Source organism: Dama dama, chromosome 16, assembly GCF_033118175.1.
Source record: "Dama dama isolate Ldn47 chromosome 16, ASM3311817v1, whole genome shotgun sequence".
In the NCBI taxonomy this organism is placed as follows: domain Eukaryota; kingdom Metazoa; phylum Chordata; class Mammalia; order Artiodactyla; family Cervidae; genus Dama; species Dama dama.
Window position 1 is genome coordinate 29,921,542 of NC_083696.1, and position 26,782 is coordinate 29,948,323.

Below are 26,782 nucleotides of genomic sequence, written 5' to 3' on the forward strand. Positions count from 1 at the left end.
ACAGGAAGGAAAACAAGTTTGGAAAACTGGCATCCCATTATGATACATGAAGATATAACTTCTATGAAAAAAGGTAAAAAGCCATGAGAAGCCTGGAGAAGGAACTGGCATTCCACTCCAGTATTCTTGCCTGGAAAAGTCCATGGACAGAGGAGCCTGGCGGACTGTAGTCCATGGGGTTACATGATTGAGCTCGTGTGCATGAGAGTGGAGGGAGATGGGCTGGTAGCAATAAATGGTAGAACTGAAAAAAAAAGAGCTGTGAGAAGACAACTGGCTAAAATAGATCAATAGAGTGAGATCAAAAGACAGCAAAGTAACCAAAATAAGTTTAAGGAAGAACTGCAAAGATTATTACAGTAACAATCTACAATGGAATTACTAAAGAATACAATGTCTCTATGGAAAATCAGTGGTATAAAGTGTAAATAAAAAATGAAAGGCAAACCATACAGTCTAAGAGAATATATTTGTGACACATATCTGACTAAAGGCCAGAATATCAAATATATAAGGAATATAAAATATATAAAGTTATAAATTCTCATAATCTAACAGAAAAACAACAAAATGACTTGGAAGAGACACTTTTTAAAGGCATATACAATAATCGCACAAAAGTTGCTCACCATTATTAGTTATCAGAGTAATGCAAACTAAAACAACATGATAGTATTTCACCCCAGTTTAGAGCTAAAATTAAAGGGGCTGACAACATCCAGTGTATGCAAAGATGCACAGCTATTGGACACTCATAAACTGCTGGTGGTATACAAAATAACTGAATCTCTTGGAAACAGTTTGCCAGATACAAAGTTAAAATATATTTCTATGATCCAGCAATTCCACTCTTAGTTATTCACCCAGGAGAAATTAAAACCTTTGTCCACAAAAAGACTTACACAGAAATATTCACAGAGTATGTTTCATAATGTACATGACAAATTCAAATGTCCATTAACTGGTGAGTGGATAAACAAACTAGTTTACTCATACAATGGATTATTACTCATCAACTATTTAAAAAGAATAACTATTGATAGCCACACAATGTGGGTCTGTCTCACAATCATGTCAAGTGAAAGAAGCCAGACACAAAAGAGTACACAGGAATGACTCAATTTACAAGAATGTTTTGGAGAGGTAAAACTAATTTATAGACAAAAGATCAGTGGTTGACTGGAGTGGGGTTAGGGAGGAATCACTCAAGTAGGGATGGCAAAGCCACAAGGGGATTTCTAGGTAATGGAAATGTTCCATATCTTCATAGGGGTGCTGATTAGATACATTTGTTGTTGGTCAGTCGCTAATTTGTGTCCAACTCTTTGTGACCCCATGGACTGCAACATGCCAGTCTTCCCTGTCTTTTACTATCTCATGGAGTTTGCTCAAATTCACATCCATTGAGTTGATGATACTATCTAACTACCTCATCCTCTGCCACCCTCTTCACCCTCTGCCTCCCTCTTCACCCTCTGCCTTCAGTCTTTCCCAGCATGAGTATCTTTTCTGATGAGTTGGCTCTTCCCATCAGGTGGCCAAAGTATTGAAGATTCAGCTTCAGCATCAGTTCTTCCAATGAATATTCTGGGTTGATTTCCTTTAGGATTGACTGGTTTGATCTTCTTGCTGTCCAAGGGAATCTCAAGAGTCTTCTCCAGCACAATTCAAGAGCATGAATTCTTCAGTGCTCAGCCTTCTTTATGGTCCAATTCTCACATCCATACATGACTCCTGGAAAAACCATAGCTTTGACTATATTTACCTTTGCCAGTAAAGTGATGTCTTTGCTTTTTAATACGCTATTTAGGTTTGTCATAGCTTTCCTTCCAAAGAGCAAACATCTTTAACTTCATAGTTGCATTCACCATCCACAGTGACTGATTTTGTGTTCTTGGAATCCAAGATAAAAAAATCTGTTACTGCTTCCACTTTTTCCCCTTCTATTTGCCATGAAGTGATGGGACCAGATGTCATGATCTTAGTTTCTTGAATGCTGAGTTTTAAGCCAGCTTTTCCACTCTCTTCTTGCACCCTCATCAAGAGGCTCTTCAGTTTCCTTTCACTTTCTGCCATTAGAGTGGTATCATTTGCATATCTGAGGTTCTTGATATTTCTCCTCACAATCTTGATTCCAGCTTGTGATTCATCCAGCCTGGCATTTCACATGATGTACTCTGCATATAAATTAGATAAGCAGGGTGACAATATACAGCCTTGACATACTCCTTTCCCAGTTTGCAACCAGTCCATTGCTCCATATCTGGTTCGAACTATTGCTTCTTGTCCTTCATGCAGGTTTCTTAGAAACAGGTAAGGTGGTCTGGCATTCCCATCTCTTTAAGAATTTTCGACAGTTTGTTGTGACCCACATAGTCAAAGGTTTTAGCATAGTTAATGAAACAGAAGTAGATGTTTTTCTGGAATTCACTTGCTGTCTCTATGAGACAACGAATGTTGGCAATTTGATCTCTGGTTCCTCTGCATTTTCTAAATCTAGCTTGTACATCTGGAAGTTCTCAGTTCATGTATTGTTGAAGCCAAACATGAAGGATTTTGAACATAACCTTACTAGCAAGCAAAATGAGTACAATTGTCTTAATCAGAAAATATAGCAATAGCCACCATTCTGCAGAAGAAAAAAAAATACTACAGACATTTCCCAGTTGACTAAGAGATGAATCAAACTTAAGAGATCAAGAGTAAAGAAAGTCTGAATACTTACTGCAAACATAATTTGAAACTGGATAAAAATGTACAACAGTGATTATAATTCCTTGAGAAGATATAAAATAAGAACAAAATACATAGATAATATGTCTCAAATTCCAAATTATATTAATTAAAACTGGAGAATGTGGGTGAGGGAAATTGATAGAAGTAAGTAAAAAGTGTTAGTCGCTCAGTTATGTCCACCTCTGCGAACCCATGGCCTGTAGCCCGCCTGGCTCCTCTATTCATGGACATCTCCAGGTAAAAATATCAGAATGGGTAGCCAATCCCTTCTCCAGGGGATCTTCCCAACCCAGGAATGACCATTAAATTCCTTATGTAACATAGAATAAAGTCAAGAGTTTTTGCTTAACTAAATTGTGAACAACCATTTATGGAACACTCCCTGGGCCAGAAAGATCCCCTGGAGAAGGAAATGGCAACCCACTCCAGTACTCTTGCCTGGAAAATCCCACGGATAGAGGAGCCTGGTAGGCTACACTCCATGGGGTCGCAGAGTCAGACACAACTAAGCGACTTTACTTATAGTACTAAAAATAATGAGGAAACTCTTTATGGTCAGATATGAAATTGTCTATAAGAACAGGTTATTCTAAAGGGGGGATCATAATACAAAAATGTGTACAGCATGTTATGTTTTGTGCAACAAAAGAGGAAAAAAATATACTCTATAAAGGAAGCTGGTGACCTTGGTTGCCTTGGGGAAGGGTTACTGGATAGTTGGGAATTAGACGTAAAAAGAAGACATCATAAAATTTTTTTTTAATCCTTTGCTTATTTGTAAATGAACCATGTAAATATGCCTTATTTTTTTAATTAAATTTTTAAATGTATAATTTGTTTTGACTTTGAGAATAAAGTAAACATTCATTGAAAACTTTGTTACATGTGTAAATCTAACTTATGATGAAGACACCACAAATCAGAAAAGATTCATTAAATGATCTTGGATAATTGGTTTTATATTTGAAAATAAAAATATTTAGTCCTTATTTCTGGAGAAGGAAATAGCAACCCACTCTCCAGGATTCTTGCCTGGAGAATTCCATGGACAGAGGAGCCTGGCAGGCTACAGTCCAGTCCAGTCCAGTTCAGTTCAGTCACTTATTCATGTCCAGTTCTTTGCAATCCCATGGACTGCAGCACTCCAGGCTTCCCTGTCCATCACCAACTCCCAGAGTTTACTCAAACTCATGTCCATTGAGTCGGTGATGCCAGCCAACCATCTCATCCTCTGTCACCCCCTTCTTCCCCCACCTTTAATCTTTCCCAGCATCAGGGTCTTTTCAAATGAGTCAGTTCTTTGCATCACATGGCCAAAGTATTGAAGTTTCTGCTTCAGCATCAGTCCTTCCAATGAATATTCAGGACTGATTTCCTTTAGGATGGACTGGTTGGATCTCCTTTCTGTTCAAGGGATTCTCAAGAATCTTCTCCAACACCACAGTTCAAAAGCATCAATTCTTCGGCACTCAGCTTTCTTTGTAGTCCAACTCTCACATCCATACATGACTACTGAAAAAACCATAGCTTTGACTAGATAGACCTTTGTTGGCAAAGTAATGTCTCTGCTTTTTAATATGCTGTCTAGGTTGGTCATAGCTTTTCTTCCAAGGAGCAAGCATCTTTTAATTTCATGGCTGCAGTCACCATCTGCAGTGATTTTGGAGCCCAAGAAAATAAAGTCTGTCACTGTTTCCATCGTTTCCCATCTATTTGCCATGAAGTGATGGGACCAGATGCCATGATCTTAGTTTTCTGAATGTTGAGTTTTAAGTCAACTTTTTCACTCTCTTCTTTCACTTTCATCAAGAGGTTCTTTAGTTCTTCTTTGCTTTCCTCCATAAGGGTGGTGTCATCTGCATATCTGAAGTTATTGATATTTCTCCCGGCAATCTTGATTCCAGCTTGTGCTTCGTCCAGCCCAGCGTTTCTCATGATGTACTCTGCATATAAGTTAAATAAGCAGGGTGACAATATACAGCCTTGATGTACTCCTTTTCCTATTTGGAACCAGTCTGTTGTTCCATGTCCAGTTCTAACTGTTGCTTCCTGACCTGCATACAGATTTCTCAAGAGGCAGGTCAGGTGGTCTGGTATTCCCATCTCTTTCAGAATTTCCCACAGTTTGTTGAAAATTGTTATCTGTTGAGACCATTCAGGTACGACCTATATCAAATCCCTTACGATTATGCAGTAGAAGTGACAAATAGATTCAAGGGATTAGATCTGATAGAAAGAGTGACTGAAGAACTATAGACAGAGGTTCATGACATTGTACAGGAGGCAGTCATCAAGGCCATCTCCAAGAAAAAGAAATGCAAAAAGGCAAAATGGTTGCCTGAGGAAGCCTTATAAATAGCTGTGAAAAGAAGAGAAGTGAAAGACAAAGGAGAAAATGAAAGATATACCCATTTGAATGAAGAGTTCCAAAGAATAGCAAGGAGAGATAAGCCTTCCTCAGCAATCAATGAAAAGAAATAGAGGAAAACAATCGATAGGGAAAGGCTAGAGATCTCTTCATGAAAATTAGAGATACCAAGGGAACATTTCAAGCAAAGGTGCCCACAGAAGGGGCTACAGTCCCTGGCATAGCAAAGACTCAGACATAAATTAGTGACTAAACAACAGTCCTTATTTCACAACACTGACCAGATTAAACTACAAATTATAGAGTGACGTTACTAAAAATAAATTAAAATTAGATAAAAATATTAGAATAAAACAGGTGAGTCTTAGCACAAAGAAAAATTTCCCAAGAGAAACCTGACATATCTGACTATGTAAAAATTAAAATCTCCTATAGATCAGAAATATTCTATAAAATTAAAAAGTATACTAAAAATTGAGAAAAATACACAAATATAAGAGATTATATCTCTATTTCATTTTATTTATTTTTTAAATGGGAGCACAGATTACAGATTTATGTAATAGAAGTTTTATATAACACAAGAGCCTCCATAACGAAATGAAGACCTAAAGAAACAGACCTATGCACTGGTCTGCTGGGTTTGATGACCAGTGGACAGTCAACTCAGGACCAGCCAGACAGAAAATTGCCCAGGGCAAGGTATGTGAGAAAGAGCATGGAACTTCCATGCCCTCTCCAGGGGTACCATTCTCCCCATGTCTCCATGTGGTCACTAACCAGGAAACCCCAATAACTATCCAATCAAACTAGAAGACAAAGCAAACTTTTGGAAACCTCACTAACATCTCAATATAAAAATGGGCAGAGGAAATTAACAGATAGGAAATGAAAACGGCTAAGGACATATGAAAGTTCATTGATCATCAAAATAACCCAAATTAAAAAGAAACCTTCTCTCGCCTGTCAGATGCGTGAAACTCCAAGGATGAGGGGGCCTTCATAACTACTGATGGATATGTAAAGTGTCACAACCTTTCTGAAAAACATCTTGAGATGAGTACCAACAGCCTTCAACAGATTCAAAGCTTCTCACTCAATAATTCTAAGTTTCTACAAACTATCTCCTCAGAAATATAATGTGACATTATTTATAATAAGAAAAAACCTTGGAACCAATACAATTGTCTGTAATATGGAAATGTAATAAAATCTGATGCTCTCATAAAATATTATGCAGACATTAAAATCATTAATTTAAAAAATACTTAACATCTGGAAAGACATACAAGATATACTGTAAGTGAAAATGGCTATAGGCTCTGCTGGCAACTTTGAAATGACAATATATACTATATACACAGATTTTAATTAGCAGAGGGAAATGCAACAAAATGTTAACAATCATTTTCTTTAAAATTAATTTTATTACTTTTACTTTTTGTAAATTTTAAAGTTTCTATAATAAATGGTAGAAGGAGACACCATATTTAGATGAAGAAATATTACAATTACAGAAACTTCACCTGGCATCAACAAGCTCCAGATCTCAACTGAAAGGGTCAATTACTACAACAAGCAGGAAACTCACAGAGAAAACCTTGATGATGCATGAGTACCTGCCTTTCATCTTTCTTACACACCTTTGACTCAAAACTTCATGGCCCAATAGAGTAAGGACAGAGCAATACCAGGACAACTCCAGTGGGCAGCCAACAGGAGAACTATCGCTCAGCATAATAAATAGCCTTGCACAGGCTCCGTGGCCAAAACACAAACAACTCAACTGTAATGGTGTTTCCACGACACACTTGGCTGCCCAGAAAGTCTTCAGCCAAGACCACCACTTAAGGTGAAAGGAACTGCCTTAATAATCTAAGAATTGATAACTCTGGCATGAAGAGCCCCACATGCCATGCGCAGGCTCCCAAGGGCCCTTCCCCATCCCCTGGTGTTTTCTCTGGCTGGATGTTTTATATCATGTTCAGTCCAACCCAGCTAATAAAGGAGCTCTTTTAAAGCTGAGAAAAACCCTGTGTATTGGGTTCCTGAGTCCAACATGTGTGCAATAAATAAAGAAGCACGGAACACATGTACAGTACCTTCCCGAAGCTGTGTTGGCTTTGCAGAATTCTCCCCGCTCATTAAAACAACAAAGGATGCAGCTGCTCGAACTGTAGCCTGCCATGTTGACATGGCAATGGGTGGCTCCTGGCATGGAAAAAGGGCCCTGTTGTTTATGGGAGATCCCACAGTATAAACACATGGCCTGCAGAAGAAAGACAAAGAAACAAAGGCAGAGAATCTTTAAAATGAGTTGTCACTTTCCTTACCACCATGGTAGCAAACGTTAAGTTGAACTTTCAAAGAGAAAATATTGAACTGACATCTGCTAAGGGTTATGTGAATAGCCGAGTGGTTATTTCTCCCAAATGAATTACTTAAATATGTAAAGAGAGCTTTTTTTTTTCCCCTAAGGGGAAAAATATTTTTTGGATAAAGTTTTAAATGCTAGTCTGCCAAGTTAAAATTTATATTACCTTGCCCTTCCCCTTAGGTTCTTAGGCCTTCAAAACAAGAAAGTTTTAGAGACATTCTTATAAAACTTTTGGAAAATATTCTGGAAAAGAAAATATGTTTAGTGATGCTGAGATATTAATACTTGGAAAAACAAGCTGGTGGTCTCAAATGCAGTGCTGGCGGGCAGATACCCCCAATCTTGGAAACCACCATCTCAAATGGAACCCTTGTGGGAATCCTTGTGCAGAGGCCAAGAACAGGGGTTGGCATATAAACAGGACTGTGGGTCACAACAACCAGGAGGCTTGTGATGGGAAGGCCAAGGGCAGAGTTGTTACCAAAGGAAATATAAGAAACCAGTGGCATGACATTGGGGCCCATTCTGCTACAATTAAAAAATACAAACCTACACACACCAAGAACAATCCCTTCCATGATAAGTCACAAAGAGAAATGGAAAAAAATCTCTAAGATCAAAGAAATCTATTCTTTTAACACCACTGAGTAGAAGGCACAGACTGACCCTTGGGAAGATGTCTTAGGAAAATGTTTCCACTTGTTGTTTTTCAAGAGTTATGGCAAATATGATATAGTTTTAATCAGCTTGATTGATGGAGAAAACGATAAGAGTGGAGTGCTACCTCTCTTGCATAAACTGGTTTTCCTTTTTAGAATAGTTAACACTATTATGACTGAAGATTTATTGTGTTCTTACAGTGAGTAAGAACACACAGAATGATGACCCCACTCCATCAGTCAGGGTCCAGGAGGGAAAACATAAACCAGTGTAGGTCTTAATAAACAGAGGTAATTTAATTTAGGGGATTGGTCCTAGAAGTAATAGAAGGACCGAGAAGCCAAACAGCAGACAGTGATGCTACCCAGAGATTAGCCACAGCGGCAAGGAGCTGTGACTCCATGGGTTGGAGGAGCTGCTGTTACTGAGTGTTCTGGGCTTACAGTAACAGGAGTCATTTAACAGAAGCCAGAATCACAGTGGAGAATGTCCAATGGGTGCAGGGACCAGGGAGACTCAGTCATTGCTAGAGGTGCTAAAATAAGCAGAAAGAGGAGAGGAAGTAGTTTGTGTGTGTGTGTGTGTGTGTGTGTGTGTGTGTGTGTGTGTGTGCGTGCGTGCGTGTGTGTGTGTGTGTGTGTGTGTGTGTGTGTGTCTCAGTATCCAGGCAAGAATACTAGAGTGGATAGCTATTCCCTTCTCCAGGGGGGTCTTCCCGACCCAGGGATCAAACCCAGGTCTCCTGCTTTGCAGGCAGATTCTTTACCATCTAAGCCACCAGAGAAGCCCAGGAAATTGTTTATTGCTTGCTAACTCCTGCTCTCAAAAGTGTTCCATCAATGCCCCGCACTGGCCAAACCTGACAGGAAGTCAGAAGACAAGGGAGCCTGGGAAATGAGGTTCCTTGTCATCAGGAGAAGATAGTAAGAGCAGAAAATGGACCTTAGAGCAAACAGGTAGTCTACCTTCTAGAAGTGTATATGCCATGATTACTCACAGATTTGACATGAGGCAGAGAAAGAAGACTAGACATTCAGAAGACTAGTCCTGGCTGGGTTACCAGTTCATTAAATGGCTATGGAAAAATCCATGACCTCTCTGAGTCACATGCAAAATGGGGATAAAGGGGCAGGTATGTGACTTCAGTTGTCTGTCTGTTCTGGTCCATAAACCCACAGTTGTGTCCCAGAATCACAGATCCGAGAACAAAGGCAAATTTTCATGGAAGGCCCAGAGTCTCCCATTGATTTCACAGAGTACTGAGCTCCCACCCCAGTGCTCTTGGATCCCTGGTTAATTGACTGAGCCTGAGTTAACTTCAGGCAGTTGAGGACCTAATGAAGTCCCCCTAAAACTACCTCCCCCTAGCTGGGACTGCTGGTTGTGGGTGCCTGGTGGGGGATGCTGTAGCAGCTTAAATAGCTCAGGTAGGTAGCATCAAGGCATGCCTAGTTCTGAAAATTCCACCTGTTTTTTTCCCCAAAAAGTCCATCATAGAGAAGGATCCCAAGAAAATAAGCATCATCAGTGAAACAGAGTATGTTGCCCCTGGCCAAATGGTAGGCATAACTCTTCCTCTGACAGTGACAGACACTGAGGATCAAGGCTTCCTTTCTTACTAAAGCAGAACAGACCCCACAATGTCTGTCAGCTCATGAGCTCTTGGAATCCACTTCCAATCTAAGCAGACTTGTGGAGATAAGCTTATTTGTGATGCTCACAGGGAAGTGGGAGACCCTGTCAAGAGATCGCCTAAGACTTTCTCTGGGGAGAGGAAGGGGGAGCTGACCCCATATTATGGTTTGAAGTCTTAGGGTACTTCGGGGAAGTATCTGTGCTTTATCTGTGCTCTCTTGTTCTTACACTCAGCACCTCACTTCCCTAGGGTGACTCTAGTGTTACAGGTCTTCCCTTGTCTGCACACGGAGCAAATTCTCCCCAAAAGACTGGCTTGCCAGGACGTTTGCCTTTCTTCTCCCTGTAAGTTTGGGTTGGAGGCCCCGCTGGCATGTTATTATGCATTCCACCAGTGCCATTAGGTATGAGGTCCCCAAGCCTTCCTCCACAGCCTCCATACCTCTTTCCAGAAGAAACTATCAGATTTGAGATGAGGTCACATGTGGCGCCAGTGGTAAAGAGTATGCCTGCCAATGCAGGAGACATAAGAGACACAGGTTTGATCCCTGGGTTGGGAAGAGCCCGTGGAGGAAGGCATGGCAACTCACTCCAGTATTCTTGCCTGAAGAATCCCACGGACAGAGGAGCCTGGGGGGCTACAGTCCATAGGGTCACAAAGAGTCAGACATGACTGAAGCAGCTTAGCACACACACACACACACACACACACGTAAGAAGACAGGGCAGAGGACGAATCAGAAAGACTCAGTGATTCACTGAAGAAGGAGAAGGAAGGGAAGGCCTCCCTGAGGTAGCCAGCTCCCAAGATGGCCCCAGTGACTCCCACCCCAGGTATCCACACCCCTGTGTAGTCCCCTCCCACACTGCATTGGGGTGTCCTGTGTGACCCAAATCACTACAACAAAAAGCCCACACACCCCAACTAGGGAAAAACGGCATGCAGCAACAAAGACATAGTGCAGCCAAAAGAAACATAAATAAATTATAAAAATAAACAGGAAGATAATCTTAGGCCAAATTTCTTGAAAATGTACATTCTCTTCATGCTCCCAGTCTACTTCCTTCTTGGTCTTTTCTTCTTTTTCTCAGCTCACTCCTCCCTCCCCAACACATCCAAAGCAAGAGCCAGTGACTTTTATAACTGATGGCTTTTTGAGCTTTCACAATCTGATATGCCTATACATGTCACACATCACAGTGCAAATGTCCAAAGCAATCTAAAGTCAAGTAACTACATTTTAAGAGGGATGAAAGCTTTAACTCCCGGGTAAAAGCCTAGTGGTGGAATTTTGGGCATCTGACAGAAAGTAGAGAATGGGTGGACAGGAGGTCTTCATGGAGTCTGAAAATCATACTTTGTGATGATTCTTGCCACACACACATGTTCCCCACCCTTCCTCTTCCCTACCCATTGTGTCCCAGGAGGGGATGAAAATCTATGTGCACTTATAAACATGCTCTGCAGTTATCTGGATGTGTGATCATTGAAATATATGCAGCTGTGTTTATTCAACATGCACAGCCTTGCATCTTGGCCATGTTGCTAAAATGCCTATGGGATAGATGTTTAGGCACAAGCCTGCAATTCTCTGATGTTTATAAACATCATTATTTCCCAAATGAACAATTCCTTCCAACATGAAAAGCAAAACTCTCCTACCAGGGTTCATCCCACATGCCCTGGGATATCCACCCGCAGGGAAGACCCCTTGGAGCCCAGATTAACTGCACAGGAGTTGCAGGAATGGGAGAAAGCAACTGAAAATGAGAAAGAAAACAGGGTAAGATAGCGGGTGACAGCCAGGCCATGGCTTGTTGTCATTAAAGAACTAAACTAAGAACCTGTCAGAATAACAATTATTTCAGCTTCTTGTCATATGTTTGTGTATTCGCAGAGCAGTCAAATGAAGATGAGATACACTATGCTGCTGGTCTGACTGTGTCTGTCCAAATTCATATGTTGAAATCTTAATGTCCAAAGTGTTGGTAATTAGGAGGTGAGGTCATTGGGAGGTGCTCAGGTCATGAGGGAGGAGCCCTCATGGATGAGATTGATGCCTTTATAAAAGAGGCCAGACAGAGCTTCCTGGCCCCTTCCACCAGGTAAGGCCACAGCCAGAAGTTGGCAGTCTGCAACACACAAGAGGGCCTTCACCAGGACCTGACCATGTTGGCACCCTAATCTCAGACTTTTAGCCTCCAGAACCATGATAAATTAAGTTCTGTTGCTTATAAACCATTCTCTCTACAGTATTTTGTTATAGCAGCCCAAATGGAAATGGACTATGATGTCAACTAAATATGTTTGCTTACCTTTTTTTGAGGGGAAGCCATCTTTACAACTTGTAGGGAATAGGCTCAACCCATACATTTTCTTTATTTTCAGTTGACTACTATATGAATTTTTCTTTTTGCAGTTGGAGTGAAAGGGGGTTATTTTTAGTTTAAAAATACTACTTTCCATAAAAATCACCCATTTTCAGAGACTTGATTATCACAGATCAACAACTGGGGAGAGGGTGGCTTCAATAGACAGTAGGAGGTGATGAGCCCGCTGTCACTGTGGATGTGGCTTGATACGATGTTTTTCCACACTGAGGCACTGATCTGGTCACTGGAGGCCAGGAGGCCACAGATATGACAGGTTGGTGGTTCAGATTCTTTCATATTTTCAAATATTTCAGATTCTTTGTAACTTCCCAGTTACAAAGTCTTCAGGACTCCTCTGATTCCTTTTTATCTGTTCTCCTTCCTGCACCCGACCTTTTTTTATGGTTCTATGTTCTCGTTAAAACTAAGTTACAGTTTCCGTTGTAGGTAAGCAACCGTCTTGCTTTCTGTGACATAAAAACCAAGAGCCAGACTACTAAAACAGGAAGTATCCACCAGAACTGCCCCCTCACCTCTCTCTCTCATCCCTACACACGCACACGCACCCAAACACCACACTCTCTCTCTCTCACACACACACATCCCTTCTCTGTTATCATTCTTCTTCATGGAGAGATCACCAAAACCAGGACTCACCAATCATAATGAACATACATGACGAGTCCAACGAGAATACTGCTTTGACTTGGTTAGATTCAGGTACAGTCAAAATGGACTGGACTGAAAGTGGCTTTGAGTCAGAAATTCACCTCTTCAACAGAGATGTTTTGGGTGCAAAACTAGCAAGCTGTTTGTAAAGGCAAAGACACTGCTTCTCATCTGGAAGCCCCTTATGAGGATAGGATTTAATGTACGGCAAACATTTGGAGATCCTCTCACGGAACTTTCTCATTTTACACATGAGAAAATTAAGCTCCAGAGATGTGAAATGACTTTTCTGAATCACACAGCTAATTGGCAGCCCACCTTTTGAGTACTCAGGTCTCTTGGCTCTCACTTTCTAGATTCTTTTCAACTCTCCACACTTTTAGTTATAGGTCATTTTTATTTGTTATTTTCTGTTGATGTTTGGTTATTCATGTCTTGTTGCTGTTGTTTGGTTGATTTTTGTTCATTACTTGTTTAATTTCCATTAAGACAGTTCATCTTTGTCTTTTCTCACAAAACTCAACTGGGTTTCTGAGAAATACAATTCTAGATGGTGCAGCAAGGGGATAAAGAACCCAAGAAAGAACACTTTCAAACATTTTCAAATTTGGTATTATCAATTCCTCCTCTGCAGTAATACAATGATATTATAGAATTAATGTGTATTTACCCTTTAGTTTTCCTGATTTTTATATTGGTTTCTTGAAGCAAATGGGGGAAAACAGGTATTAATTACAGAAATGTTCATTTTAGACCTGAAATCTCTTCTAAAATATCTTCTGTTCATTCTTTTAATTTTAAAACTTCATAGTGAGATACCACGAAAATGAAACTATTTTATTGTATGTGTGTGTGAGGGGGGCATGTATTAACATCTGATTTTGATGTTAAACTAAAAATATTGGTCCAATACCTGAACAATAAATATAATTTTAAAAAATTGTTCTCTCCTTAGTATTTTGCCCACATCATTCTGGCTTTATTAAAACAAAGCAACATCATAGTGAATTAGGAAATTTTTAATTTTAATATCACTTTAAGTTATAATGTATTTTCCTAGTCAGATATTTTTAACAAAGACCAAATAATTGTAGCTTCTATAATAAATTTCCTATATTTAACTGAATTTCCCCTCCATTCAACCCATTCAGTGATGTCATCAGCTTAAGCAAGATCTCCTAGACCACTTGGGTGGTTCCACAACTATCACAGTGATCCAAAAGGGAAAAGGAATGAGTTACCAGAAAGAATGTTTTGATTTTAGATAATATTTTATTCACTGAAATGGAAAAAATGCAGGAAACACATAAACTTTGAATAAAGATTTCCATTTTTTAAAGATTTTTTTTTTTTCTAAAGTATGCTGATGTTCTAGAATCAAAAGATATTGTCTTCTTCTTATCTGGCTTAGCAAGAATAATGGCCCCAGTTCTCATCTAAATATTTTTAAAGGGCACACATACTCATACACATACTCACACAAAAGTAAGCACTTTTTCCAAGAAGCATGTATCATATTGTTATGTATGTGTTTGTTTTATCAGTCATTTTTAAAGGTCATTTAAAATCTAGTATCTGAATGATGGAGGGAAGAAAGAGCAAGTAGATTCAAGAGAAGCCAGAACTCCAAAATGGTTGAAAGAAAGTAGGAAAATGTAGTTTTTATATTTCCAGCTATTTCATCTTAGAACTAGAATAATAATGAAGGAGAGTAAGTTGTTGACAATGACTGAAAAGAAATACTCTTTTACAGCGGCAAATATATTTTCAGTTCCCATCTAGAAAACATTGCTACTTGATAAAAAATGGGGTGACAGCTCTTAGGAAAGGGAAATTTCAGGGTGGAAAGAGGATTATTTTTTTCAAATTTGAAACTTTTTGATGACTTTTTTTTTTAATCAGTTTTAGATTTATTTTTAAATATTTATTTATTTTTGGCTGCTTCAGATCTCAGTTGCAGCATCTGAGATGTTTTGTTGGGGGTGTGCTGGCTTAGTTGCCCCATGGCATGTGGGATCTTAGTTCCCTGAACAGGGATCAAACCACATCCCCTGCATTGGAAGGCAGACTCTAAACCACTGGACCATCAGGAAGTCCCTAGATTTGTTTTTAAAAGTATAAAGATAAGACATAGACTTCCCATATATTCCATACTCAGTTTTCCCTACGACTTACATTAGTATATTTGTCACAGTTGACATATTATTATTAATTAAAGTTCAGATTTTACTCAGATTTCCTTAGTTCTCTCTTTAAAAAAAATCCTCTATACCCCTTTTCTATTCTAGAATACTACATTAATTTTAATTATCATGTCTCTTTAGGCTTATCTTGATTGTGACAGTTTCTGAAGACTTTATTTATGTTGGCCTTGAGCGTTTTCAGGAGTACTGGTCAGGTATTTTGTTAAAAGTCTGATTTATCTGATATTTTCTCTTGGTTAGATTGGAGCTGTGGGTTTTGAGGAGGAAGATCAAAGATGCCATTTTTATCACATACTATCAACGTGACGCATCGGTGTTGATGTCAGCTGTGATCTCCTTGCTGAGGTCATGTTTGTCAGGTTTCTCCAATGAAAATTTACTTTCTCCTCCTTTCCATACTGTCCTCTTTGGAAGGAAGTCATTATGAATAAATAGTCCTTACTTAAGGAGGGAGGAATTATGCTCTACCTCCCTGAGGGCAGAGTTTCTATGTAACTTGGACTTCTGCACCATGGATTTGGCGATTCTCCCCATTTGCTTATTTAAGTCAATCACTTTTTTATATTAGTGTGGACTCATGAATATTTATTTTAAACTTTGGGTTATCATCTAAAACTATTTTACTTTGTTGCTCAGTTTTGGTCACTAGGAGTTCTTTCAGATGAGTCCTTGGACTTCAACACACTCATGCAATTCCGGGTTCTTACTGCTGTTGTTAGAGCATTTCCTTGTTTTCTGGCACAATAGATGCTACAGCTTCATCTTGTATGTTTCCTGCTCTAGCCCCAGTCATTTCTCCAAGAACTCTGGTTCCTCCACTGGAGCATGATATTAGAAACCAAGATCTGGGCACTAGGGAGTACTCACTGCTTCTAAACCCACTCAGCTGAGAAACAAGGAAATACATGTGTGTATGCTAACTCTTGCAAACACCCCATATCTATAATTATTTCTATATGCAACCATCTGTATCTGTATTATGCTAACCGTGAGTTCATAGTGATGTCTCCCATTCTAATCCATTTCCACATGAATCATTCTATCCTCTTCCCCTTGCTCATCTGTAATCTCCCACTTCAACAGTGAGAAGCCTGGCTCCCATCATCTGCATCCATTTACTAAATTACTCAATTCCAGTATACACGTAGAGTGGTACCAGAATTGTTAACCTGTATTCCCATGGGAAACAACTCTATCAACTATAGTGCAGTAATTATGTACAGTTCCTTTTGCTTTCAGCCTTACAGATTCAGCTCATTTTTAAAGTTACTTAGGTCAGCACATTTTCCCCTCTACTCTCTTCAATGAGATTGTTTCATACATTTTTAATATAGCTAGATTGTTCCATCACATTTTATAATTTCCTCCTGGGATCCTCTGACCTCCTAAGTGATTATTTATTTACATATTATCAAACAAAATAACAAATTTTATTCTCAACCAACCAGTCAAACCTAAAGGAAATCAACCCTGAATATGCATTGGAAGAACTGATGCTGAAGCTCCAATACTTTGGCCACCTGATGCAAGGAGTTGACTCCTTGGAAAAGACCCTGATGCTCCGAAAGATTGAAGGCAGGAGGAAAAGGGGACAACAGAAGTTGAGGTGGTTAGATGGCATTACCAATTCAAAGGACATGAGTTTGAACAAACTCCAGGAGATAGTGAAGGACAGGGAAACCTGGTATGCTGCAGTCCATGGGGTCATAGAGTCCAAAATGACTAAGCGACTGAAAATTCTCTACAAGGTGTAGAATGAGAGTGGGAAGGGGAGAAGCCATTGTTGGAACTTGAAAGGACAGGTACAAGGTTAGAGTTTTTCTTAAATTTCTGTCTAGTATCTGCTTAAAAATGGAAAATTTTTGAAAGCTAATATAATTCATTTTTTAAAAATGTATTGAAATCTTTGCTTACAGTAAGGGACATGGTAAAAATCAAAAGTAAGAAACATAGCTCCTTTTCACAATTAAGACATGGATTTTTCCAGGAGCTTTCAGTAACTTTATAGAATATTCCTACTTGTAAAATGGGAATAAAAAGTTTCTCATCTACACTAAAAATTTATAGTAGGAATGTTGATAGTATTCTGCCATTCAATGGTAAAAATTTAACCACTACTTTTATTTGAAACCCTGGTGATTACTAACAAGAAATTATTTCTATCTAGCAACCTGGAATCCTTGGGCATTTAAGGTCCTTACAGTATCCAAACAGTTACCAGTATATACCTAGATTTATTCTTAAACACGTGGGAGAATTTAGTGACCATTCATGGAAGATTCATCGTGACTGTAATAAAATTCCCCCCAAAAAAGAAAAAAGAAGGGAGGAAAAATCTTTTAAGGTTTAAAAAACAAATTTATTATCTCTGTAAGACTCCATAAATGTCATTTATTTACTAACATATAATTACAGACTTCCAAGGATACAGCTTAAACTCTTGCTGGATCATGTATTTATTGAATATTCAGAAAAGGAGACATCAAGAGTAAATTCAAGTCAACCCTTCAGGAGCAAAATGTGCCCAAGGACCTTTTGAGAGTTTCTTTAAGGAAACCAGCATTTATCAACAACTCATTCCTACTCAACACTTCATATGTAATGTAATTCACAAGTCTAGCCTCTGTAGTAAACACTGAGAAGAAAGCTATGTTTGAGACCATGAATGAGTATTTCTTCCAAATACTGTCAATAGTTTCTTCTTCCCCGTTACTCTAATTCAAAAATGAAACATCTGGAAGTATGAAAACTAGAATTTCCTAGTTAATATAGTTAACTCTGAATATAGTTAAATATTCAGAGACAGCATATTGTTAAATCTTATTAAAAGCTCATCCTTAATAATTTCCAAAAAATTTAAAGATACAATAAGAACATCTATTTCTTTCCTTCACAGACTCCCAAGAATATTCAGTAAGTTATTCTATAAATAAATCACTATGCTTTTCTACTGATGTAAATTTTCACTACCCTGCACTGTCCCAAAGTCTGCCTCAGACTAGCAGAAATAAGACAGGAAGTGAACTCATTCTGAGCAGGGAGGGAGACCAGAGGAGGAGGTAAGACTGGAGGCAAGGAGCAGGATAATTAGAGCTCAAACTCAAGGTGATACTTTAAAAAACATAATCTAAAAGGTTTTTTTGAGGGGGGTGAGTTAGGGGAGAGATGTAAGCAATTTATCTATACCACTGCCTTCATTAAGAGAGTCCTCTGCTATAAAAGAAGGAGCTAAAAACAAGCTCACAGAGAGAAACGTTCTTCCAACCAAGCCCTTCCAACCAAGCCATAATTACTGTATTGACTCACAATACATTAGCACAAATAAATAGGTAAAATAATGAGGAATCAATAAAGTTTGATTTGAAAATTCTCAAATTCTAAAAACCCTAAAGTGCTGGAGGAGGAGAAGAAAAGAACTGCCTATATACTCCCCCGAACACTGATGTTTCATCAATTCTTCCTCTCCACACGAAAAATCAGGAGTCCCCTTGGTGTCAAATACCCAGAATCACAGCCAAAGAAGAAGCAAGTGTCAACTCAGCAGGACTGACTGTCACACTCCTCAGAAACAGATCTTCCCAGTGCTTTGAGGGTTCACATTATATAATAACTGACAAAGTCCACGGAGGCATAGCTGCCAAGAGATGGATACAGTAAGAAAGTCACAGAGCAGAGTTGGCTTTATTTGGAAGCACTTTGCCAGGATTCACACCAACCCAACACAGCAGCTATTTATTTATTCCCTCGGGGGAATATGAAGGAACTTTGGGAAAGTATTTGCTCAAAGACACTTATCGTTTCCATCTACAGTACTGGAAGTTGCTAGCAGAGATCTCAACAGAGAGCTAAGCTTGAGATTTAACCATTAAATCTGACTTTCAGTCTCCTAACTCAGAAATACAGGGGCTTAAGAAAGTAATCTTTTTCATTTTCAGGAAAGTAATCCTATTAAGAGTTCAGCATGCCTGGGAGTTTACCTGCTTCCCTGAGGGTCGAAGGATTTAAGGGTTAGATGGGTAATGCCACAGGATAAAGAGGAGCATCTTTGCAAAGGTTCATCTCCCAGTGTGTAAGATTAATGACCAGGGAACTGCGGAGTACCCAGATAACCTACCTGCCACTCTGGTCTGAGGTCCATGTGACTGATCGCCCCTGGGGTTTGGTTCTGTACCGTATCCTTATGGCATGAGGAAAGTCAGTAGCTGTCTGAGCCCCTGTCTTCCTGATCTGTAAGCTCCAAGGGTCACTGTCAAACAGGAGTTCCCCGCAGCCAGGGGCCTGGCTGCAGCGAGCATAACAGTCTAACTGCTCCCTCCAGCGATCTGCAGGCAGAGCCACGAGGTCATGTACAATCTGATTCCTGAGCTCGGGAGACCTCGTAAACTTTTCAATACCTGGCGCAGCAGCAACATCCACCTCCTCAACCTTCAGCACAGATAAGTCACAGCAGTCCAGCACTAGCAAGAACTCCTCACTCCCATGATTCCCTGTGTCACAGCAGTGCTTGGAGCTAGAAATCCCAGAAGCCTGTTCCTGGTTGCCATGGTTACCATCTTTCCCAGAAGTGTCTTTTCCACCTTTACCACAGATTACAAAATCATCATATCCTATTTTAGATGAGAAGGTCTTTGTACTTGTCACAGGAATCTGGCAGGGTTCAGGCATCCTAAATCGGCAGGCTTCGTTTGACTCTGATCGGCAGGCTACCTCGGTGGAACTACTCCATTTCTTGAATCTGTTTCCAGACTCGAAGAAAAGCACTATGGTGCCTTCAATGATTTGACTTTCGAAATCCACATCTAAATCCAGTACATAGTGTTTCACAAGTATGTGGCTGGTGTTGGCCATGAGAGGCAGGTCATCTCGAGAGGGATCCAGCTTTATGTCCATGGTAGTACTGTTCAAGAACTTTGGTAAAATCTCAGAAGGGGCTTCCTATCAGTCCCAATCTTCCAGAGTCATAAATGGCTGCTTCCCAAAAACACCTGATGTCACAAACTGGGATTCCACAACTTTCAGTCCCCTGGTTAAAGAAGAAAGACACAATTAGACAAAATCCCAAAGAAGATCTTTTGCTCCTGCAACTGCTGCTTCTGCAAGTTGATTACCTCCTTAAATAATTCCACGGTGTAGTAGGAGCTCATGGCTACAAGGCAGACTAATCTTTTTGACTGATATCAAACAAAACTACATTATGGGTTTCTAAAAATATTTCAGTTGTCAATGGAATAAAAGACGCCTCCACAAAATCAGAAGGATCATGTTCCTAACTATTATAGTAGAACAGTCCTTGTCTTAGAAAAGAATGATTGTTGGGCAAAAATGTAACCGAGCATCACTGTACCTCTTGTTTTAAAAGATATTAAATGTATCATTTCTAATTTTGTGCATCATAAGAAAAGTGATTGTTTTTCTACTGTGATTCTAAGTAACAGATGTGAATGAAGGCTAAATGGCCTCATACGTTTTATTCTTTGAGAATAATAATTTAATACATACAATGTAACTCCAGGGATTAATGTACTTTTCACATTAGGACTATTCTCACATCAGCACTTCCAGTAAATTACAGGAAAATGAGCCAATTTACCAGGAGTGCATTCGAAGTATTCCTTTGAGATTGTTCACAGAGATTTTTCAAATTTATAGTTAAATACTCAAGGTATATCATTACATCTTAATAGCTGAAAACCCATTAACATTCTGGGTAATAGCCTTCTTGTGGCAAACAAAAAGGTCTTCTCATTTGAAAAAAAAAAGTATGCAAATACCTATAAAAGGAAGGAGAGAAATTAAAATGTAGAAACAGATGTTGTAATAAAATACCCAAGTTCTTCGTAAAAGTTTTGAATCAAAATGTAGTCTTATTTTAAAACAGCAATCTAACTAAAAGAAAAATTATTTGAAATTATTTCAATCCCTGTTGTGTACCTAATTTCTTTCAACAGTTTTTTTAACCAAAAAGTGAAAAAAAAAAAAAAAAAAAAGGCAGAGGAAAAGAAATGAAAACTCTGACAAAGTAGATTTTTTTAAAAATCACTTTTGTATTTCTAAATATCAAGAGGTATTCTTTCATCAACTACAAAACATTACTTGCTTGACTTTTCAAGTAAAATTGAGCCCTCTCTTTTTATTAAGTCCTCCTCACTTTCCTTCTAACTTTATCTGCCAATCTCCTAGATTCTTATTTCCTTTCCTTCTAGAATCTTATTCCAACAATTAAAGCTATTGAATTTTCATTTTCTACCTCCCCACAGGCTATTTCCTCATCAAAATCTCACCTAGCCTTAAAAGGAGCTGGCTTCCAGCAGACTTGTACAGTCTGGTTTCAAGGTATTTTCCTTGTCATGGAGACCACACTCCCTTCAGATCCTTGTTCTCTAGTCAAAGGGCATACTCAGGACTTCTTTGGTGGTCCAGTGGTTATGACTCCAAGCTTCCATGCAGGGGCCTCTGGTTCGGTCCTTGGTCAGGTAACTAAGATTCCACAGGACTCATGGTGTGGCCAAAAAAAAAAGGCCTGCTCAATAGACTGCTCCCCAAAGATGACCTGACACCTTACCTCCATGCTTTTTGTACTACTGTGTCATACTTGAAGTGCTCCTGGCTCCCATCTTCCATATCTACCTGCCAAATTCTACTCTCCCTTCACATAGTTTAAGTGCAATTGACTCCTGAAACCCTTCCTGCTCCCTCTCTTCCTCCCTCCCCATCCCCCCACCAAACTGTGAGTGTTAATATACACTTTGACTTTTAGAATGATAAGAACTAAGAGTAATCAGGGATGTAAAAGAATAGTCTGAAAGCACTTTATGGAGAAGCTGGCACACACTTTGGGCTTCCCAGGTGCTGCTAGTGGTAAAAAACCCGTCTGCAATGCAGGAGACACAGAAGAAACAGTTTGATCCCTGGGTTTAGAAATCCCCTGGAGGAGGGAATGGCAACCCACTCCAGTATTCTTGCCTGGAGAATCCCATGGACAGAAGAGCCTTGCAGGCTACAGTCCATAGGGTCACAGAGAGTCAGACGTGACTGAAGCGACTTAGCACACATGCATGGCACACACTTTAGCCCTAGAAAAGTCAATGGGCAAAGGAAATAAGCTAGGGTATTTGCCGTTCGGTGTGAGAACTGAAATTGTCATATTATTTATAATAAACTTCAGTAAAGCTACTGTCAATACTTATGTAACCAGAAACAACAGATTGTTAAAACTTGACCCTGCTGGATTTTGGAGTTGCTATAACGTACTATTTTGTTGATTGGGCTATTAAAACATTGGTTTTTGTTTAATTAAAAAATACCTGGACACACATAAAGAAAACTCTGAATCATCTAAGAAAAGGGTTAACTTGGTGGCTGTCTAAACTATGAAATTTGAAAAAGAACACATTAGCATTTGTAATAATATAGATAAAACCATTTATTATCTAACCTTAATAGATTCCTAATGTGAAAGTTAATATAATTTAACAATAAAATATGTTGTGTAGAGTGGTTTTTACCACTTTTGTCCCTGGTGGCTATCCCCAGGCTACCTTAGAGCCCTGCCCATCCAAGACTGTTAATGCCACTTTGTCTGTCAACCTAACTGGAAATCTTTTGGTCCTCTTTATGAGATTTTTAAAAAATTGAAGTGTATTTGACTAAAAATATTATGTATAAGCTATAGGTGTATAACACAGTGATTCACAATTTCTAGAGGTTATACTCCATTTATAGTTATTATAAAATATTGGCTATATTCCTTATATTGTATAATATATCCTTGCAGATTATTTTATACAAAATAGTTTGTACCTTACTCCTTTACCCTTATGTGCCCCTTCCCCTTCCCTCTCCCCGCCCATAACCACCAATTTGTTCTCTATATCCATGAGTTTGCTTTTTTTCTGTTATATTTACTAGCTTTTGTTGATTTTCTTCAGATTCTACATATAAGTAACTCTCACGGTATTTGTCTTTCTCTGTCTGACATTTCACCTGGAATTATACTCTCAAAGTTCATTCATGTTGCTACAAATGACAAAATTTTTGTTCTTCTCTATTGCTGCATAGTACTCCATTGTGTACACACACACACACACACACACACACACACACACACACACACACACACACACACACACACACCACATTTCCTCCCATTCAGTAGACTGGCTTTTCATAGAGATAGATAGATAGATAGACAGACATACACACACACCACATCTATTCATCTGTTGATGGACATTTACATGGCTTCCATATCTTGGCAAGTGTAAGCAATGTTAATAAGAACACTGAAGTGCAAATATCTTTTCAAGTTAAGAGTTGTCTGTTTGGATATATACCCAGGAGTAGAATTGCTATGGTTGTCCTATTTTCAGAATTTTGAGAAACTTACATACAGTTTTCCACAGTGGCTACAACAATTTACACTCCCACCAACACTGTGCAAGAGTTTCCTTTTCTTCACATTACAGCCAATGCCATTTGTGTTCTTTCTGATGACAGCCATTCTGTTAGGTGTAAGGTGGTATTTCATTGTGGTTTTGATTTGCATTTCCCTGATGATGATGAGTGATATTAAGCATCTTCTCTTGTAATCACGTTGCTTGTTTTTTATGTTGAACCATATGAACTGTTTATATATTTTGAATATTAATGCTTTATTGGTCACATCGTTTGTAAACATTTTCTCCAGTTCAGTAGGTTGTCTTTTCATTTTGTTGATGGCTTACTTTTCTATTTAAAAGCTTTTAAGTTAAATTAGGTCCCATATATTTATTTTTGCTTTTACTTCCTTTGTTTGGGAGATAGAGCCAAAAAAAATATTGCTATGATTTATGTCAAAGGGTGTTTTGCCATGTTATTTCTTCTGGAAGTTTCATGATTTTAGGTCTTACATTTAGGTCTTTAATCCATTTTATTTTTTTGAATAGTGTTAAAGAAGGTTCTAATTTCATTCTTTAACATGTAAATGTTCAGTTTTCCCAGCACAATTTATTGAAGAGACTCTTTTCTCCCTTGTATATTCTTGCCTCTTTTGTCATTGACTAATTGAATATAAGGGCATTACTTTAGTTCTGGGCCTTCTATCCTGTTTCATTGGTCTATATTTTGCTTTTGGGCCAATACCACTGTTTTAATTACTGTAGCTTTGTAGTATAGTCTGAACTCAGAGTGTGGTTCCTCCATCTCTGTTTTTCTTTCTCAAGATTGCTTTGGCTATTTGGGATCTTTTGTGTTCCCATACAAATGTAAAAATGTTTTGTTCTAATTTTGTGAAAAATACCATTGATATTTTGATAAGGATTGCATTAAACCTGTAGATTGCCTTGGATAGTATGTCATTTTAATAATATTGATTTTTCCAATCCACAAACATCTGCTTGTGTCATCTTCAATTTCTTTCAGCATAGGATTTTCTATGAACAGTATCACGTAACCTGAAAACAGTGACAGTTTACATTTTTTCAATTTGTTGATGTAATGTATTACACTGATTGATTTGTGGATATTGAAAAATCCTTGCATCCTTGGGGGTAAATCCCACTTGATCAGGGTGTATGATCCTTTTAAAGTATTGCTGGATTTGGTCTGCAAATATTTTCCTGAGGATTTCTGCATCTATGTTCCTCAGTGATATCAGTCTGTAATTTTCTTTCTGTGTGTGTGCATGCTTAATCACTCAGTCTTATGTGACTCCTTTGAGATCCCATGGACCTGCCAGGCTCCTCTCTCCATGGGATTCCCCAGGCAAGAGAATACTGGAACGGGTTGCCATCTCCTCCTCCAAGGGATCTTCCTGACCCAGGGATTGAAACCATGTCTTCTGTGACTCCTGCACTGCAGGTGGATTCCTTACCTGGTAACTCAGCTGGTAAAGAATTCACCTGCAATGCAGGAGACTCTGATTCAATTCCTGGGTTGGGAAGATCTGCTGGAGAAGGGATAGGCTACCCACTCCAGTATTCTTGGGCTTCCCTGGTGGCTCAGATGGTAAAGAATCCACCTGCAATGCAGGAGACCTAGGTTCAATCCCTGGGTTGAGAAGATACCATGGAGAAGGGAATGGCTACCCACTCCAGTATTCTAGCCTGGAGAATTCCATGGACAGAGCAGCCTGGTAGGCTATAGTCCATGGAGTCACAAGAGTCAGACATGACTGAGAAACTTTCACTTTCACTTTTCCTTATCTGTTAAGTATTTGGGTGTGTGATATCTTTATCTGGTATCAAGGCAATGCTGCTTTCATAGGATGAATTTGGAAGTGTTCTTTCCTCCACAATATTTTGAGAAGGATAGGTGTTAACTCCTCTCTAAATATTTGGTAGAATTCACCTGTGAAGCCATTTGGTCCTAGACTTTCTTTGCCAGAAGTTTTAAAATTACTAATTCAATTTCATTGCTAGGAATTGGTTGATTCATATTTTCGTTTCTTCTGGTTCAGTCTGAGGAGACTATATTTCTAAGAATTTGTCCATTTCTTCTAGTTTATCCAGGTTATTGGCATAGAGATGGTCACAGTAGTCTCATGATCTTTCCTCTGGTGTCAACTGTAAGTTCTTTTGCATTTCTGGTTTTATTAATTTGGGGCCTCTCTTTTTCTTGATAGGTCTAGTTTATCAATTTTGTTTATCTTTTCACAGAACGAGCTTCTAGTTTCATTGATCTTTTCAATTGTTTTAGCTTCTATTTCATTTATTTCTGCTCTCATTTTCATTTCTTTCCTTCACTATCTTTGGGTTTTATTTGTTCTTCTTTCCCTAGTTCCTTTAGGTGTAGGGTTAGGGTTTTATTTTGTTTTATTTTTCCTATAAGTTATGATATAATTTTCCCCAGGTTCATTGAGATATAATTCATCTACATTTTATTTTTTCCTTTCTTTTTTCTTTCCTGAAGTATAATTGATCTACAATGTCATGTTACTTCCTACAACACAGCAAAGTGATTCAGTGTGTGTATATATATATACACACACACACATATACACACACACACTTTTATATTCTTTTCTTTATATATACACACACACACACATATACACACACACTTTTATATTCTTTTCTTTATGGTTTACCATAGGATATTGAACATAGTTCTTCTGAACTATATTGAATATAGTGCTATACAGTAGGTCTTTGTTGTTCATCCATTCTATATATAAAAGTTTACATCTGTTATAGGGATAGGTTGTTTATTTGAGATTTTACTATTGCCTGAGGTAAGCTTGTATCATTATACAGTGCCCTCTGAGAACTGCTTTTGTTATGTCCTATAGGTTTTGGATAGTCATGTCTTCATGCTCTTTTGTCTCTAGGTTTTTCTTTTTTTAATTTCCTCTTTTATTTCTTCAGTGAGCCACTGGTTGTTCAGCAACATATATATAAAATTGTTTTAAGTTGCTGATCTCTTAATTTCAAAGGAATTTTAATAACCCAACATTTGTATTCTTCTCCCCTCATGATTACTATTTTTGATTATCATTGTGCTTAGTTGCTCAGTTGTGTCTGACTCTTTATGACCACATGAACTGTAGCCCACCAGGTTCCTCTGTCCAGGGAATTCTCAAGACAAAAACACTGGAATGAATAGCCATTCCCTTCTCCAGTGGATCTTCCCAACCCAGGGATCAAACCTGGGTCACCTGCATTGCAGGCAGATTCTTTACCATTTAAGCCACCAGGATAAGCCCATTTTTTTTATATCATGTTTTAAATCTAATTGTTTTGTGTTTCCTTAACTGCTTATTGTAGACATAGATGATTTTACTAG

General features: G+C 38.6%; 1 protein-coding gene across 6 annotated transcripts in view; it reads right to left on the minus strand.

Moving 5' to 3' along the window:
• The window catches only part of AOPEP (aminopeptidase O (putative)), a 393,408-nt gene that overhangs the window by 308,428 nt on the left and 58,198 nt on the right, over positions 1–26,782 (minus strand). For all 6 annotated transcript variants that reach the window (XM_061163690.1, XM_061163696.1, XM_061163694.1 and 3 more), the window contains 2 exons: positions 19,137–20,045; positions 7,207–7,373 (listed from right to left, as the gene is read on the minus strand). In XM_061163690.1, coding sequence (XP_061019673.1) covers positions 7,207–7,373; positions 19,137–19,912 — 943 coding nt within the window. In that variant the 5' untranslated portion in view covers positions 19,913–20,045. Of the gene's footprint in view, positions 1–7,206; positions 7,374–19,136; positions 20,046–26,782 lie in introns of those variants that run through there.